Genomic DNA, 18,122 nt, shown 5'->3' on the forward strand with positions numbered 1-18,122 from the left:
GTTGCACATCTTCCCACCCCTTTTCATGTAAATGGAACTATTGTGCTGTTCTTCTGTCTAAGATTGTTATGATTCTTGATATTTGTATTATTATGTATGTTTTGCTAGTTTGCATATATGTTAAATTTCATTGCCTGTTAAGAATAAATCACTAAATCAAATCAAATCAAAAGTTTTTTTCATCCAGGGTGTGTTTAGTCATTTTTATCATCTTTTATTACTATTACATCCATCCCATCAGGGCTTTAGATTACCTTAATTTGGGCACATCAGATGCTGGAATCGGCGGAGGGGTGGGTGCGGGATTAGATTTTTCAACAGTAATTCCTGTTTTCTTAGACTATTCAGATATATTCAAGAGTATGAAGGCATGGATTCCACAAGTCTAATTTCCAGAAGTATTGATCAGCATATGGCCAGCTGATTTTAATTCCAAAATCACAGGACTGCATGCAGGCAGATAATTCATATGTCATATGTTTCACTGCGTTTGTTATGTGAGCGGCCTGAACTTATAGGTCGCCCACGAGGCATGGTTGTTGAGAGAAAACCTTTGGCGTACAACGTACGAGTCAATCTCCAAGCTCTCATCACCTCTCATTGGCCGAAACGGGTGATTTAGACCAATCAAACGGCGCAAATATGTCATACCTGCTGCCAGACAATAGTCTGATCTTGTCTGTCTTTTATGTTTTGTGTGTCACTTCCTGTTTTATTTTGTTAAGTTTTCCCTCATGTGTCTTGTCTGTCGTCTTTACTTCCTGTTCCCCGCTCATCCTGACCTCTGTCCTGATTACCTGTCTCCGCCCTAATTTGCTTCACCTGTGTCTAGTTGTCTTCCCTCCCTTTTGTGTATTTAAACCCTGTCTTTTCCCCTTGTCAGTCGCCAGTTTGTAACTCCAGTAGTTCAGACCAGCGTACTTGACCTCGTTTGTTCGTTTGCTTGCCTGTTTTTTGACCTGTTTTGGATTCCTCGGTTTTTCGTCTTCTGCCTGATCCCTGTCGGTTTTTGTCTGCCTCATCTGATCTGGTCTTGACCTTCTCGCCCTGACTACCGGTACGTGAGTTTGCCTAGTCCTTATGTCCTGTTGCTCGATTGTTAGCCTGCCTGTGTATGACCTGTTTCCGTCCCTGACCTCCCTTTGGTTTTCCCCAGTCGGGGAAAAGACTCCTAACCCCGCTCGGGGAGACGGGCTGCTGCCCTCGATCCGGAGGACGAATCTGAGGAGAAAATCCCCAACCATTATCCTCAAGATTCTGTCACTCATTATATTTTTTCACCTGTGTGTGTGAACAATAAACCTTTTGGAACTAACGTTTGTTGTCGGAGTTCTGCATTTGGATTCTGTGTTTGTGCTAACGTTATCACAAAATATGACTTCTGCGGGAAGCATGAATACTTGTGCTTTCCTGTTCGGTACATATGTGTTGTCAATGTTTTCTCTGTCGTTATGAACAAGCCTTGTATATTATAACCGATGTGTTTTACGGGAGGAAAAAAGCAGGGGCGAGTGAGTCAATACTTTCGTTTACACTCTGCTCTGGCCTTTTTTTATTTTTAATTTGGGGACATTTAATTTGGGCACACCGTTAGTCGGCCCAGCCAAGGTGTAATCTAAAGGCCTGCCCATGATGTTCCATGTGTACCTTCTAACCAACCACCCCCACACAGGAGACAGGAAGTGCGTGCTGTTTTACAGTGTTTTATTTAATATCAGAAACTCCAGTTAGCAGCTCCATCTGGTATTTTTTAATATACAATTTTCTTTCATGTCATTTTACTGGACCATGAAACCTTTTGTCATCTTCCATTATATTTAAAGCAGTGTGTGACTTTCATCACTATTTTTTTCTGTCTTATTATTTTTTCTTTTTTCTTAATTAGGCTTATCATACACACCTCACAAGCATACAGGGTATGGCCGGCCCTCACCGCTCACTCGCTCCTTACAGTGCATGTATGATAAACCTGTACAGTGACATATTCTGAAAATACCATGAAACTGATGTCTAAGTGCTGTTTTTCACGATCACACATCCTGTATTAGAAGATGACAACTGGCTTACAGTAATTCCTTCCATTTCTTCTGACCCAGGAGGGCACATGGTTTTACTGCTTGTTGTCTCCATATTTGTTGCTGCTGCGGCTGCGGCTGCACATAAGTGTGTCATGAGAAATCATCAGGTGTGTTGTGGAAAATTATCCAATTTCACCTGATTGGTTCTATAAGCGAGCAGCGTGATGTAGATACGTACGACTGCAGGCACCAATTATCCACTCTACAACAACAGTCTCCTATTTGCCTTTGAAAAATAAAAGTGAAAGTGAACCGGCCCAGATGCGGTGCGTTCTGTAGGTAAAGCCCCCTTCACTAGAGATTAGCGAGTTACCCGTGAACCCTGGGTATCGGGTTGGGGCGGGGGGGATATGCCTCACATGCTATGATACAATGGACCTCAATCCGGGGGTCCATCTGAGGGATTGCTAACACACCCGTCTAGCTTTCTTGTTCCAAACGCCCCGCGACAGTGTCGCTTGTGCACCCCCGATATGCTCGCAACCCCACCCCCCAAAAAAAGAGAGACTCAGAGCTTTTTAGGAAGACTGGTGTGTGTCTTTCTTCAATTCCTGCAAGAATATCAGCTTTGTGTTCAAATAAACAGACCCAGGTTTCACACTGAGGAAGTAAATTGAGAACAGATTTGCATTATATTTCAATAAATATACTTTTTGTGACATTTTTGTTTGGTGGTGTGCCTTGTGATTTTTCTAATGTAAAATATGTGCCATGGCTCAAAAAGGTTGGGAAACGTGCTCTAGTCTGTACAAAGCCTGATGCATGTATTCCTTTAACATAGAACATGCTGGTTTGCTAAGATGTTTATTTAATTTAAACATCTATTCACTTTGCACATGGCTTCAAAGTAGCACATTTATGCACATAAGCACATTTTTTGACACCTTCCTTTAATTAGTACTTTATTTTCAGAAGGAATATGCACATATACTGTATATACAGTGAATATGTTACCTTCATTAAAATGTATTTTTAATTGAAATTGTGGCTAAGTGGATTAGTGTGTTCAGTGGCAAAAGAAGTGAGCCCTTGTATCTTAGCTATAATCACTATGTTCATCAGTTATAAAGAAAATAGTTAAGCGCTGACTAAATTAATAAATAACTCTGTTCATTCAACACGGGAGTACATGGGGACATTCATTATGGGAAAAGCTGTTGACCTAAACACAAATAATTCCAGAGATTCCCAGGGTTGCTAGCATCTTGTTGGCTCTCTGCTTCTTGACCCGTTGTGATGAAGGGACGCTCTGTCGTCCTAGTGGGACAGCAGCGCTAATGCTAAGAGACAGATACCTCATTAGCATGAGAGCAAATGCCTGAGGCCAAACGTCTATTGTTAGCATGATAGTATGACCCTGAAGGTAACAGTTTTTTCCAGTGATAGCCTGCGCATAGGGATCTTGTTGTTAGCATGTTAGTGCTGGCCATGGGGATCTGGGGCTGCACCAAGGACACATGAGGAAACATGAGGACATCTGTTGACATCTGAGAGGAATATTTAGATGTTTGATATAGAGTGTTTTCAGATTCAGATTCAAGTTTATTTGTCATTTCAGCATATAAAAAAATACACAGAAATGAAACATTGTACTCAGGTCCCTGACTGTCAGCAGCATTTAGTAAATAGTATAAATTACTGATAAAAAAAAAAAAAAGATATTAAAATACTGATATACTGATATAATACTGTTTTGTTATACTACTGTGAACCAAAAACTCTAGTGCTGTTTCGACACTGCAAATGAACCCTTGCAACATCCACCAGATCTCTGGTGACCAGTCTAAGGGTGAGAAATGTATTTCCCTAGGATGTAGTTTAAATTGTGGTTTAGCCACTTGCTAAAAACAAAAACTTCAGTATGTTCCCCTCTCAAGCAAAGTTTTATATGTGCACTGTGATTTTACACTTCTTCAGCTATAACTAAACCTAAAAAAAAAAGCTTATAGAAATTTGGTCAGGGTTCCATGAAAAGGGTAACTTATATTTCTGTGAGTAATCTTATTTTTTTTCTAAAAATATAATCATGTCATTGTCAAGCATACCTCTCAACACTGAAATCTGAAAATATAAGACATGGTCACGAGGTTAAACTGGCGTACTTGGTTGAGAATGAAAAGCTGTGAAGAGTTTTGTATTATATAAGTGAGAAAGGGTGTAAAGAGGTGCACTTTGAAAAGAATACTGAATACTGAAAGAACAAAAAATGGAGTGAGAGACATTTTGAGTGAACAGTTCCTTAGGGACCTTGTAAATATCATTTATAAACTTTTTCAGCAGCCACAGATGTGTTCTTATACCATAATGCATATACAGAGTATTCAACGTTTTACTTTATCTCTCAAGAATAAATCATATTGTCCCACTCATTTCATGGGAAGAGGTAAAAATATTTTATTCCAACTTTCTGGCCAACAGTCTATTGTAAGTTTTATTTTAAGGCTATAACCTGCAAATATATCAATATGTGCACTTGTAACAGTTATTGTGTAGAACACAGATTTGTGACTTTTAAAGACTAGATTAGATGAGATGAGATTAGATTAGATAGAACATTATCAATCCTTTGGGCAGAGCCTTCTGGAAATTGGGGGTAAATACACTTTAATTCAGTTCAGTTTTATTTGTAGAACCCTATATCACAACAAGGTTGCCTCACAGGGCTTTACAGAATTAGTTGAAAATGAAAATAAATAACAGTCAAATAAACAGTGGATGAAGGAAATGGATTAATGACTTACCAAACAATTTTCATGTCACTACATATAAAATATAGACATATAGACAAACATCTTTTCCTAAAAGTCAACTATCCTCAGCATAAAAACTACCACATCTAGAACCCGTGGTTCCCCGCAGGTCAAATACTAGTATATTCATAATCTCTTAATGATGAGCGAGGGGTGGCATCTTTTACAAACACCATGAGTTTTGCCAGAGTTATCATCTGCTAAACACTAATTACTGTTTGCTTTTAATCTGTAAATCATCAATTACCAGCTAATCCAAATATACCCAGAAAATACACAAGGCCCAACAAAAATGTAAATATCAGAATAAATTCCAGTAGCGCATTAATCTGTGGGAATCCACAGATTCTAGAAGCAGTAGAGTTGATAAAATGAGGAGCTGAGGTAATCTTACTGATGTAACACACAGATTAGAAAACAAATATAATGGCCCTCATCTTGTTTTGTATTGAAATCAAAAATAACAGAAAAGAATACATTCACAGTGACCTCATATATTTATTTGAAAGGGCTTTACATCATTACTGTATGACTTCATCACATTCTCTGTACTTGATGACTTGACTAAGTTTACTGTTGGAACACACAGATTAGGAACAAATAGAATGGCTCTCATTGACATGGACTAGAGACTTTGACACAGGACTGAACATGACGGTTTATTGTGACCCACTGCCGTCCTGTAAGCCCGCTGTAATTTTAAAAACAACTAATAACTCAAACAGTATTGGTCATATCAATCAGCTGTTTTCACCTGTCTGATCCTTGACCTAAGGATTCCAGCACTCCAAAAGCCACTGGCTAGATCCGTCCAGTTTTTCAGTTATAAAGCACACACACACACACACACACACACACACACACACACACACACACACACACACACACACACACAGAGGTCTCTTTTATAATATAGATTTAGTATTACCTGTAAGGATGTAAATCTGGTGAGGAGAGATTGCCCAAAGAAGATTATTATAGACTTTAAACTCCCACTCTAATCAGACCTCTACAGTTATAGATATTTCCATGATCTTTCCTTTAGTCATTATGTAAAGCATTAGGTAATGGCACATTTGTACATTTTTTCAAAGTTTACTAATCACATTTAGTCAGTGTTTGTATGTGTCAGATTTAAGACTAAACTACACTTTTTGCCCTGAATATAATTCATTGTAAGCCTTTAAAGTGGCTGTACTTTATTAAATTAGAGAAATATCAAGGATGAAAGTGGGGTTTGTTTTGGGGTGTTTGGATGATCGATAAGTGTCTTAAGGTTCATCATGCACTTCACAAAGCTCTGCTGTTTGCTGTTGTGGCCACAGCTCTGCTGCTTTCAGTCGTTTTTTTCTCCAATCTGGATCGGTGTTACGGCTTAATCCAATTGTACCCAGAGGACCATAAAATAAGACAGTGATTTACAGAATGACTTATGGTACCTCGGCACGGAGTATTATTTTTTTCTCAACACTTAATCCCTGACTGTGAAGGTGCTCGGCACAAGCAGTAATTTGATTATAACCATTGTGTGTGCAGGGATTTGCCATGTGAAAGCCTTTTGTGAGAAACAGGAAAATGCACTCTATCAGCATCTCAGCGGCAGATAAGTGAGCAGGACAAATTATGTCTGTCTACCATGAAGATAAGAACACTGTACTATACATTCTGTTATTACCAAATGGAGCTTTAGCTATTATGTGCTGCATGGAAAGGATTTGTCTCCTTTCTGTCCCTACCTGTCCCACTTTCATAGACTTACTCAGAAAGAGTTGAATTTTTGATTCCAAGAAGGATCCGTCTTCTGATGCCATATAATATTTTTCTTGTCCAACTATCTAAACCTCCAGATGCTCAACTCATCCTCATTTGACATCACCTTGAACCACCAATATTTACTCCAAATCACATCAAAGCTCATGCACTTCTATATAATTCATGCATATAATAGTTAAATAAATATAAATATAAATATATTTAAAAAGAGGTATAAAGAATTGTTTCTAAATAGGTATATGGAACATGAGGGATAAAAATAGTATTGTCTCAAATACCATTCGTTGTTCTTGGAATTAAGAGTAATACGAATTTCAGAGATTTTCATATGTGTGAGTGGATTGAAGTGAGGACAAATGTGAAGTCTAGATGAACTGGGATTGTGGGTGTGAAATTATGGAATGGACCTTATGACGTATTTAAGTCATCCACTCCTTTGGCAAAGTTTTAAAAAAAAAAAAGTACCTTAAGTTTAAAATTATTCAGAAATATTGAATTGAGATGGTAGATATGTTTTTGTTGTTGATTTTTTTTATTTATTTTTTTTAAATTATTATGGTGTGAATGCTCGATGCTGTACACATTTAAGTTGATGTAAGCAGTGTATTAGTTGAGAAGGATAGGCAAAAAATAAGCTTTTGCTTCTAGCCTATTCCTTTTTTGGTTTTTATGTTTGTTATGATTAATGTACTGAGTACAATAATTGATGTAAAACCAAAAAATAATTAATTAATACATTCATTATTCATTCATTCATTCATTCATTCATTCAAATAATGCCTTTAATACGTATCCAGCTCCATACAATGACCAAACATGACCGGTGACTTGAACTCATTTGAATATCATGTTAGAAAATACAGTCAAATCATAAGGTTTGACTTAAAATCTAAAAGAACATTCTTGCTCACCTTGTAGATTCTATTGCTTGAAATATGATGAACACACTATATTTATACATCAAATATAGCAGCTTAAGAATCTACGAGGATGGCAAAATGGTAACTTTTAAGGCAAACTAAAGGTTTAAAAATTATACATTCCGTGCAGAAGTGAACGGAAGATCCAACTGATCACCTAAACACGTCTTGAAGAAATATGAAAAGAATATAGTTTTGTTACTTAATAAATGTAACATCTACTTTTTGTTCCCATCCATGGTCTTATTTCTTAGTTTTACAGGCATTATCAGGATAAAAGGGATCCATTTTACAGATGCTTGATATGATTGTTTTGCTTCAGCAACTGAGTCATGCATCACTGAACATGGTCCAAAATGATTCCTAGACATAATTATGCATTTTACTGAGTCAGACACACCTATTTATGAAATAAATCCAAAGTGGGCAAAACAGATAGGAGACCAGAACATGTCTTTTAAACAAAAATGGATGAAACAAGTGTGCAAATGAAAGGGTTTAGCGTTTTCAGAAATTATAGACATGGAGCAGAAGTCCATTCTGGGGTTAATGTTTTTCATTCCCCCTTATTTTGGTGCAAATGCATCTGAAATTAAACAAATTAAAGTGGTTGAATTACACTGAATATGTGCAACAGGAATGATAGTTGTATATATGGTTTTATTTGATTGTGTGCTGAACTATGATACCAGGCAGACAGAACATTCAGGAATCTAAACTATTTTAATCCCCATCCATGTAAAATCCGTACTCATATGACAGTCTCTGTATCAGGAAGTTGGATAATATCTTATTGTATCGCTTATCATTTTAATGATCTGTTTATCCTGTTATTTCTCTGTATGTTGGGTAAGTTTCTGGTTTAAATAGACCTAGAGTGTATATAAAGATGGATATCTTATCTTATCTTATCTTATCTTATCTTATCTTATCTTAAATGGGACTTTTGGACTAAATTGTTTTTTCCCAAAGTGACTTTGGATTTTTTAGGTAGATTTCACTAAGTAATTGTACGCAGAAATCATCAAAATAAAAACAGATATATATATACATGGCTCTGTGGTTGAGGTCTGTATGTGTAGATAGTGTAAATAAAAAGATGCTTCACTCAGTGTTAAAATTGAACCCTGTGTTCAGTAGATAAAAGTTCTCACACTGTTAAGGGTGGGACTCTGTTGGCTACAGTGTTGTTTGTAATGAGATTATGCTGGGCTGCCATACTCTGCATAGTTAATAGGAACACTGTGTCCCACTGTTCAAACAAATCCATGTTTACTTAGAATACAGTGGCTCTATGAGAACATGGCACATGCTTAGCACATTACTGAGTAAACTCCCATCTGAGTTGTGTAAATTTCAGCTGTTGGCATCTGTACAAAGTTTGTTGGATTTATACAGAACTTGGTAAATGTTCTTAGTCTCCCAGGTCTTGGAATAACCTTCAGAATTTTCTACAACTAAATGTTTTCGTTAGAGATGCACTGATACCACTTTTTTCCAGACCGAGTACAAGTACTTACATTTGAGTGCTTGCCAATACCAAGTACCGATGTGAGTACTTAATAACCTCATTCCAATTGTTAGTTCCTTTGGTAAATGTGCTTTATTGTCGTTGTCATTAGTCTGACTGGAACAAAGTGCTGCTACTGACATTTAATGTGTCGGAATGAGCATTTCTCAATCAATCCACCAGGGGGCGCTGCTCTGAATTAACCATACTGGACAAATACCGCAAGGAAAAGTAAAGTTTTTTGAGAAGAAGAAAGTCAGTCATAACAAACATGGAGACAACAGAGGTAACACTAATGTGGATACTAATGTTACAGCGTTTTCGCTGGTAAGGTTGAAAAGCTTAGCTTCAGGAGGTAGAGAAAAGATAAATGAGCGATAAGTTTTGTTTTCACTTCCACTGGTGGCGGTCTGCACCGTTCTGTACCCCCATAGTGTTATAATTAGGATGGAAACTGGCCCAGCCCTGGGTAGCTGTCCTAAATGTGTCAGTAGTTTTTCTCTAACTCACAGAGTGGCTCTTTGAACAGATCCTCTACCTCCACAGTTCCCTCTAGTATTCTCCGTCTGGGTATGCATCCACCAGCACCTGGAAAACGGATGGAATGTACGCAGAGGACGGACAGAACACTGCGTCCGTATCCGTCTGTGTCTTTAACATTACTTGCAGTCAGCGTTACTCTTATCATTGTCGTTTATTTTGAAAAATCTCCACACTCTTCACACTCCCCACACATTATTCCACCGCTGCACTGAACTGTGAATGTCAGACGGCCGTTGGTGGTATCGGTGCAGTTTTATTGGATTACTTTTACGAGTACACACACTGAGTATTGGAGCCAATGCCCGATACTGGTATCGGATCGGTGCATTCCTAGTTTTTATGTCCTTGGGTGAATTTAAAACTCTGTTAAGAATCTGTGTAATAGAAGAGTGTAATTCCTATTCCTAACAAAATTTTGTCTCATGTACCTTTCCTTCTATTTGCTTATTTTATCTGTTATTTTTATTTTATTTTGTATCATCTTCATATCTTTAAATAAAGGGCAGTCAAAAAAGAAATAGGACAAAGTTGACATCTGGTGGTTTGAAGTGCCTTGGCTTAAAAATTTAAGACCCAAAATTTATGAAATTGAAGATGATTGCACCCCTAAAGAAGAGGGTTTTTTTGCCTGTCCTGTAGTTAGTTTATATACGATTTTATATACAGTTGCTTTTCCAATCGTTTCCTTGTTACCAGGGGGGCCCAATCCTGTCCAGTTAGATTTGCTTCCTGAGAATCTGCACCAGTGACAATGCTAGCATTTTTTGTCAAAGTTGAGAAACATTTACCTGGAGCCACTGCACAATAAAGGTCTAGTATTCTCAAAAAGATGCTGGGGACTGCATTTTTTTCTCCAAGTAGAAGACACTCTGCTCATTAGCAGCAATAGACCCTTATGAAATAGACATTGCAACATACTTGCAGAGAGAAATGTGCATATACTCATTAAATTCAATATAAGATTGTAGAGTAGACAGACCCAAAAGCTTAGACCTCTTTTAAAAACCAACTAGGAGGTTATGTGATTACTTATGTCTGTCCACTGGGCCATCCATCTGTCAGATCCAAAGGTAGTGGAACCATAAAATGCAAGCTGCAAACCCCCCGCCCCCTTTTTTTTTAACATTGGAGAGCAGTTTATGCCCAGGCTAAAGGTGTTTCCATGAGTCAATTCCCTCATTGTCACATTGTCTGGCCAAAAAAAGTCACACACACTATTGTTGTTGGACTGCCTTTGGCTGTGATCAAAGGGTGCATCGGCACTGGTTGAATGTGTTTATGCCATGCAATGCTAATGCAATGTCACAATAAATGTCAATGTTGTAGTAAGCAAGTCTCAGTTTCAACTGTGAAGAGAAGACTTCCAGTTGCAGGTTTGATGGGTCGAGTTTCAGCAAGAAAGCCATTGCTGAGACTTCATAATAAGAAACTGGACTACTGAAGACTGGAAGAAGGTGTTATGGACTGGTCAAACCTGCAACTGGAAGTCTTCTCTTAACAGTTGAAATTCAGACTTGCTTACTACGACCACTATTGACCTGTGCTTGAAGCTGTTGTCCTGTGAGTCTCCTGTCACTCCAGCTGTTGACTCTCAGAAACTTGTCTTCTGATTCTGTTGTGTCTTTGCGTCTGCCAGACCTCCTCCTGTCAGCATTTCCCCCAGTTTCTGAGTGCCTTTGGATGATGAAGGAAACTGGACTTACTGACACCTTGACTTTCTTGGCAATTTCTCTGTAGGAAAGACCTACATTTTTAAATGTTATGATGGTCTGTCTCTCTTCTATTGTTAATTGCCTTTTCCTCTTTTCCATTTTTATAGTAACACACTACTTTCTGCACTACAATACTGTTCAAACGATGCTCACAACGGTATGGTACCAAAATGTGTTCCAACACTACTTTTATGCAGATAGAGGGGGTTGGAAGGAATTCAGAAATGTTGGGACACCTGTAGGAGTTGGTAGCACCAACTTTCGAGGCTTGATCAACCTCCACTGCTGCAGAACTGCTTTAAGCTGTTAACCCATTTCTTGTTCACCTTTTTGTGTAATTCTGAAATGTACATTATTTTACAGTTTTGTTTAACCTTCCCTTTTTTCTTTCTTTTTTTTTTTTTTTTTTTTTTACCTCTGGCAGTTCACCGCTTACCTTTGTACCATTTCAAGCTGTTCATTGGACTGGAACTGCTTGAATTTCAATACAAAACTGGAAAAATTGGGGTGTTCTAAAACTTTTGACCGGTAGCGTATATGTAAATTGTCAACTTTTGTTATGATTTGGTGTTATATGAATAAAATTTGATTAATTGATTGATTGATTGATTGATTGATTATGTGGTTGGTAGAGTAATATTATAGAACAAGAAGTAGAGTTTAATGGTGTTAAAAAAAATATGATGGTGTTTTTTACAGTTTGTTTACTCTGGATGTTCACTTATTCTTCTTGTGAAAATCCCTTTGAATTTTCAGTAGCTGATGCCAAACAGTTTTTTTTTTTTTTTTTTTTTTTTGCCAGTTGGATGATCTGGTTCATGTTTTGTTGTGATTAACTTTGATTCCGAGGAAAAGAAAAAGAACTGAAGCTTAAAAACAACAGACAGCAACACAAATGACATTACAAGAAAGCAAAACATGAAACGGAAAATAAAAAAAGTTGAAGAAAGGGTTGAGATAAAGATAGAAGACTTCATTACGACAGAGAGAGAAGGGCATGAGAGTAAAAAGTATGGAAAACAAGAACAACTGAGTGTTTAATATAGACCTGAGGCTATAAAATGAAAGGGTTACATTATTTTTGGCTGATTGAAAAAATGAAAATATTTGCAGGTTTTATTTAGCTTTTCAGTTTCTGTTTCATGTAGCTGTTTTAGTTTTTGTCTTCTGACCAATCGTCTGTATTTGATCCAACAGCATTACTTATCGATGATAAAGACGTGAACTTCTCTCTGTGTCTGTTTCTTCTCTTGCAGTCTGCTCCCAGTTCTCAAAGGGCGTATACGCCATCATGGGTCTGTACGATCGGCGGACGGTCAACATGCTCATGTCTTTCTGTGGCTCTCTGCACGTTTGCTTCGTCACGCCATCCTTCCCGGTCCAGACCAACAACCAGTTTGTTCTGCAGCTGCGGCCTCAGCTGCAGGAACCACTCATGGCCCTGCTGGAGCACTTCTACTGGACCAGGTTCGTCTACATGTACAGCTCTGACTCAGGTGAGGACACAGGGACAATGCAACCCCATCTGCATACATCATGTTATTGAACACTTAGGGCCAGATCTACTAAGATCCCAATTTGCATGTACTAATGTGCAGGCGCAATCTAGAATTTTGTGTGTGTGTGTGGGGGGGGGACGGCATACGTCTCAATTATTTTTTCTTCTGTCAATCCAAAAATGTTCACACAAGGGTGAAAAATGCGTTCTCTGCATCTCGTTTCATCATTTCGATGTCTCCTAACCACTTCCATGTGTGTGCAATTACACATCCAAACCATTTGCACCTGCTTTTGAGACATGTTAAATATAGACCCAGTTTCTTTGAGCAATATTACTTTTGGGTTTGATAAATCACTTTGCATGTGCTAAATAATATATATACATTTTCTCCTCCTAGCACACGCACAATTGCGTGTAAACGCCCCATATTACATGTTCATTGTGCCAAATGTACTAATTGGATGCAGATGCACTATTTTGCACCTTTGAAAGATGCGACCCTTGTGTGTGCAATGAGTTTGCACATGTTTTAATACACGCACACCTTTAGTAGATCCGGCCCGATATGATGCAAAACTGCTCTGGGATACACCAGCATTAACGGTAACAGTGTGCTGAAATGATCCAGATGCAAGGAAATGTAAAATTGGAGTTTTGTCATAGAAGGTATTGCATGACTCATTCATTCATTTATTTTTCATTTTAGAGGTGTGTGTGGGGGGGTATACTGTCAGGTGCACATAATTTTTTCACACTGTAGCCTAATGTCGGTGCATATTTTTAATCACAATCGTCAGATCAAGTGGAAAAGAATCATTCCAAAAATGTTCACGACGATGAAAAATACTTCCTCTGCATCTCGTTTCATTGTTTCAACCACTTCCATGTGTGCGCAAAATTAAATAGTTAAATATAGACACAGTTTCTATGAGCAAAATTGCTTTTGGGTTTGAAAAATCACTTTGTATGTGCTAAATTAATATATTTACATTTTCTCCTCCCACTACATTTACAATTGTGTGTAAATGCCCCATATTACATATTCATTGTGGCAAATGTACTAGCTGGATACAGACGTGCTATTTTGCACCTTTGAAAGACGCAACCCTTAGTGCGCACTGTTAGTACAGTTTTTGTACAGTTTTTTGCGTGTGTAATGACTTTGCACACATTTTTATTAGGGATGCACCGATACCACTTTTTTCCAGACTGAGTACGAGTACGAGTACTTACATTTGAGTACTTACCGATACTAAGTACCGATACGAGTACTTAATAATCCCATTCCAGTTGTTAGTTCCTTTTGTAAATGTGCTTTATTGTCGTTGTCATTAGTCTGACTGGAAAAAGTGCTGCTACTGACATTTAGGGTGTATTCACACCTGAAAAGTCCTTTGGTCCGCTTATTTGATTCGGATCAAATGCAGACTTTATTTTTTTCATTTGGGTCGGATCGCATTCACATTGCACTTTTTGCTAGTGGACCAAAATGCGTGAACAGAAGCACGCATGTGACGAACTGCGCTGGCATTGGACAGAAAAGTCGGGGGCGAGGTGAATCAGAGACGGCCGGTGTTGATGACAGTAGACGTGGTCCTCCTACAGACAGTTGTCATTTTTGGAATACAAATTGTATTTTTACAGACACAAATTTATGAAAATAATGTTAACACTCAAGAAAAGCTCAGTCGGAGCCAGTTTCATAATATGGGCATCTGACCAAATGTCAGTGGCACATTCAGTTTCCTCATTGCTCCACATCTGTCCACAGCTCATGGCTGCTGCTGTTAGCTCTGACCACCCGTAAACCTCGGCTACTTCCAGCGGCTACGGTGGCTCGTCAAGCACAAAAAGGCTCAAGATTCCTTGGTTCGGTTCGAGGTTGGTTCTATTCACGCCAGAAGTGAACCGGCCCAGAGTTTGTTTGTTTGGTTCGAATTAGAGTTTGCATGTTTGTATTCACACCTAAAAAAAGTCCGGATTTTCTGGGGAAACGAACTCTGGTCCGTTTTAAACTGACCAAACGTGGCAGGTGTGAATACACCCTTAATGTGTTGGAATGAGCGTTTGTCAATTAATCCACCAGGGGGCGCCGCTCTGAATTAACCATACTGGATAAATACCACAAAGAAGAGTAAAGTTTTATGAGAAGAAGAAGAAAGCCAGTAATAACAAACATGGAGACGACAGAGGCAACACTAATGTGATACTAATATTACAACGTTTTCACTGGTAAGGTTTAAAAGCTTAGCTTCAGCAGGTAGAGAAAAGAGAAATGAGTGAGAAGTTTAGTTATCACTTCTGTTGGCGGCGGTCCGCACCGCTCCGTACACCCGCTGGTATTCTCATTCTGTTTACGCATCCGCCAGCACCTGGTAAACGGATGGAATGTACGCAGAGGACGGACAGAACGCTGCGTCTGTATCTGTCTGTGTCTGTAACGTTACTTGCAGTCAGCGTTACTTTTATCACCGTCATTTATTTTGAAAAATCTCCACACTCCCCACACATTATTCCTCCTCCTCGTACCTGCTGCACTGAACTGTGAATGTCAAATAGCCGTAAGTGGTATCGGGGCATTTGTATCGGATTACTTTTACGAGTACACACACTGAGTATCGGAGCCGATGACGGTACTCGTATCGGTATTGGTGCATCCCTAGTTTTTATACATGCAAACCTTTAGTAGATCTGGCCCTTAGTATTCCCCATGGTAGTTCATGTTAAATGAGAACATGTGCAGGTCATTGTAAAGGTCTTAGTAGGATTAGGCTTAAGAAATACCAACATCTCTCCCATCTGAACCAAATTCAGGATATTTTAGTATTTTAGTATTATATAATATTTTAGAAATTTTGTTGAAAAAACGCGTTTATTTTAGAGTTCAGCTTAGTTTGACAAGTGTCTAAGTAGTTACATTTGATTTATTTTGTGACATTGATAAGTTTTTGTTTATTTTTCCATTTAATTTTTGTTACTTTATGAAGTATTATGATTAAAGTGTTGATTATATTAATCATGTTGAAAGAGGAAGGATGAAACAATGCATAACATAAAATATAATTGGCCCCAAAACAGTAATATTTATATTGTGCACAGCCATTTTATTCTTGGTGGAAAATAGTGGAATAATGCACAAGGCATTGACTGACAGGTTTATTTGCATTCATTAGAGATGTTACAAGTTTAGCATTATTGTTTTGACAACTCATAATTTTACTCCATTTAAAAGTTCAATGTATAAGATTAGATCATACTAATGTGAAGTCTGATTTGGTGTCGTTGTTAGCGATGATGTGCCCGGAGCTGACATTATTAAATTCCATTTATACCCTGACTGTAGCTCCTATTTCACACTACTCATGTTTCCATAAAAGGTGATGTGAATTTCAAGCAAAGTTTTGAAAAGCTGCAAAAAAGAAATATGCTTATTACATAGATTTGCAAAAACTTGTTTGGGGTGAAACTAGAAAACGAGACTGTGGTTGCAAATTAGGTGATGTTAAATTTGACTCTAACTAGTGCACTCTGTTGCTGTTGTTAATCTAAAGTGGCTGTAATACTGTTTAAATGGATGGGATTGAGTAATAATATGGTGTGTTTAATTTGGTGCACACAACCTGTTGTACCAGATATGTTTTCACATTCTGAGAATACACAACAGTTTCTAAAACCAAAATACACATTAAATATTTTTTTGTGGAAAGACTTCTACTGGTACCACTTCAGGAGCAAAAGAGAGGCATTGAAGAACATGCCAATCATAAGTACACAACTCCACATAAAAATTGGTGTAATGGCTGTTATCATGGACGTAGATGATCAAGACGGTCGTTAGCTCGGAAACGGTGTTTGTTTTGTTACATATTGAACCTTTAATGATATTATCTTTTCACTGCTAATTAAATTTTTTGTTTACTATTAGACCCCAGAGGTTCTCATGACTGAATCTGACTCAGATGTCTGGAAACGTGCAGTTCTACACATTCAGCTCCTCCAGTTCAGATTAGCCTTTGCACATCATTACGTTTTGACCTCAACCTGCACAGGAAGTCACCACAGTCACCAAACATTATGATGGTGATTGACAGAAAGTCTCAAAATGCTCCAGCTTTTCCTGCTTTTCAGAGTCTTTTAAAAAGTTGACTTTTTGATGCACAAACATCATTTGTGTCAATCTTAACCCCAAATCTTCAAGACAAACAAAAAAGAAACTTGGAAAGTTAGCAAAAGGGCTCTTAGCTCAGTCATACCCCCTGCCTCCTCAGCCGGGTCTAGTGTCTCCCCACGGCTTCTGATCTGATGTTATAGTCCATTTGACAGTTGGAGGCAGACTCTGTCTAATCTTATTGCCTTTTACATCTGCCCAGCAATCATTGATGGAAGTCTATCTAATGTAATTGTCCGTAACTGTCTGCCTCTGCAGTGCAGTCTGTCTAATGTTATTGCTCCTCAACATCTGCCGAGGAGACATTGACTGTCTGCTGGAGACAGAGGGGCTTTCCTGAGGTAAGGGTGTCCACAGAGCTGTACTTTATGTCCATTATTGATATGTGGATGCCAGCACATGGTGCCCCCTCTGGCGGTCATCAAAAAGTTATTTTATATATTTAGTTGGAGGTTGGTGTGCTGGCTGGCATCCTGTTTTTTGGGCTTAAGTTTTGGCTTTGCTTGTTGCTACAAAACAAAAAGTTATTTGTCATTTTGAGATTGAAAAAATTACTTCAACTGCCAACATCAGCAGGCAGTGATTTAGTAGAAAATAAAAAGCATGATCTCCTCACTGTTATTTTCAAAATTAGGTTAATAACTTCTGAAACACCTGGTTATGAGTCTTATCCCATTTTTGACCATAGTCAGGGCATTGCGTTTACACAACATACAGAGAAATCTGGATACTCATTTCCCTGAATATGACAAATACTAGTATGCCAGGTACTCATTACTGCTACTGTTTGTGTTTGTGAAGGTTACAACATAGTCCTCCAGCTGTTATTACCTCTGCCAAAGAGGTTATGTTTTTGCCAGGGTTTGTTTGTTTGTTGGTTGGGTAGTTAGCAAGATAACTCAAAAAGTTATGGACATATTTTCATGAAATTTTCAGGAAATGTTGATACTGGCACAAGGAACAAATGATTAAATTTTGGTGGTGATCGGGGGGTGGGGTGGGGGCCGGCGACAGATCTGCCTTGGCAGAGGTCTGCGCTCTCTGAGTGCTTTTCTAGTTTTGTCATTGTCATTTCGTAGGATAAGGAGGAGGATGAAGATATGTAGCCTTGACCAATGTTGAAGGGTCAAAGTGGTGGAGTTAGTGGTGTTTTCCACTAGGGATGCA

The 18,122-nt window shown here is 38.3% G+C and overlaps 1 protein-coding gene across 2 annotated transcripts in view; it reads left to right on the forward strand.

The window, feature by feature from the left end:
* The window catches only part of LOC115432987 (glutamate receptor 1-like), a 176,021-nt gene that overhangs the window by 56,481 nt on the left and 101,418 nt on the right, over positions 1 to 18,122 (forward strand). For both annotated transcript variants that reach the window (XM_030154128.1, XM_030154127.1), the window contains exon 3: positions 12,543 to 12,782. In XM_030154128.1, coding sequence (XP_030009988.1) covers positions 12,543 to 12,782 — 240 coding nt within the window. The remainder of the gene's footprint in view (positions 1 to 12,542; positions 12,783 to 18,122) is intronic.

The sequence above is a fragment of the Sphaeramia orbicularis genome, chromosome 14 (genome assembly GCF_902148855.1).
Source record: "Sphaeramia orbicularis chromosome 14, fSphaOr1.1, whole genome shotgun sequence".
In the NCBI taxonomy this organism is placed as follows: Eukaryota; Metazoa; Chordata; class Actinopteri; order Kurtiformes; family Apogonidae; genus Sphaeramia; species Sphaeramia orbicularis.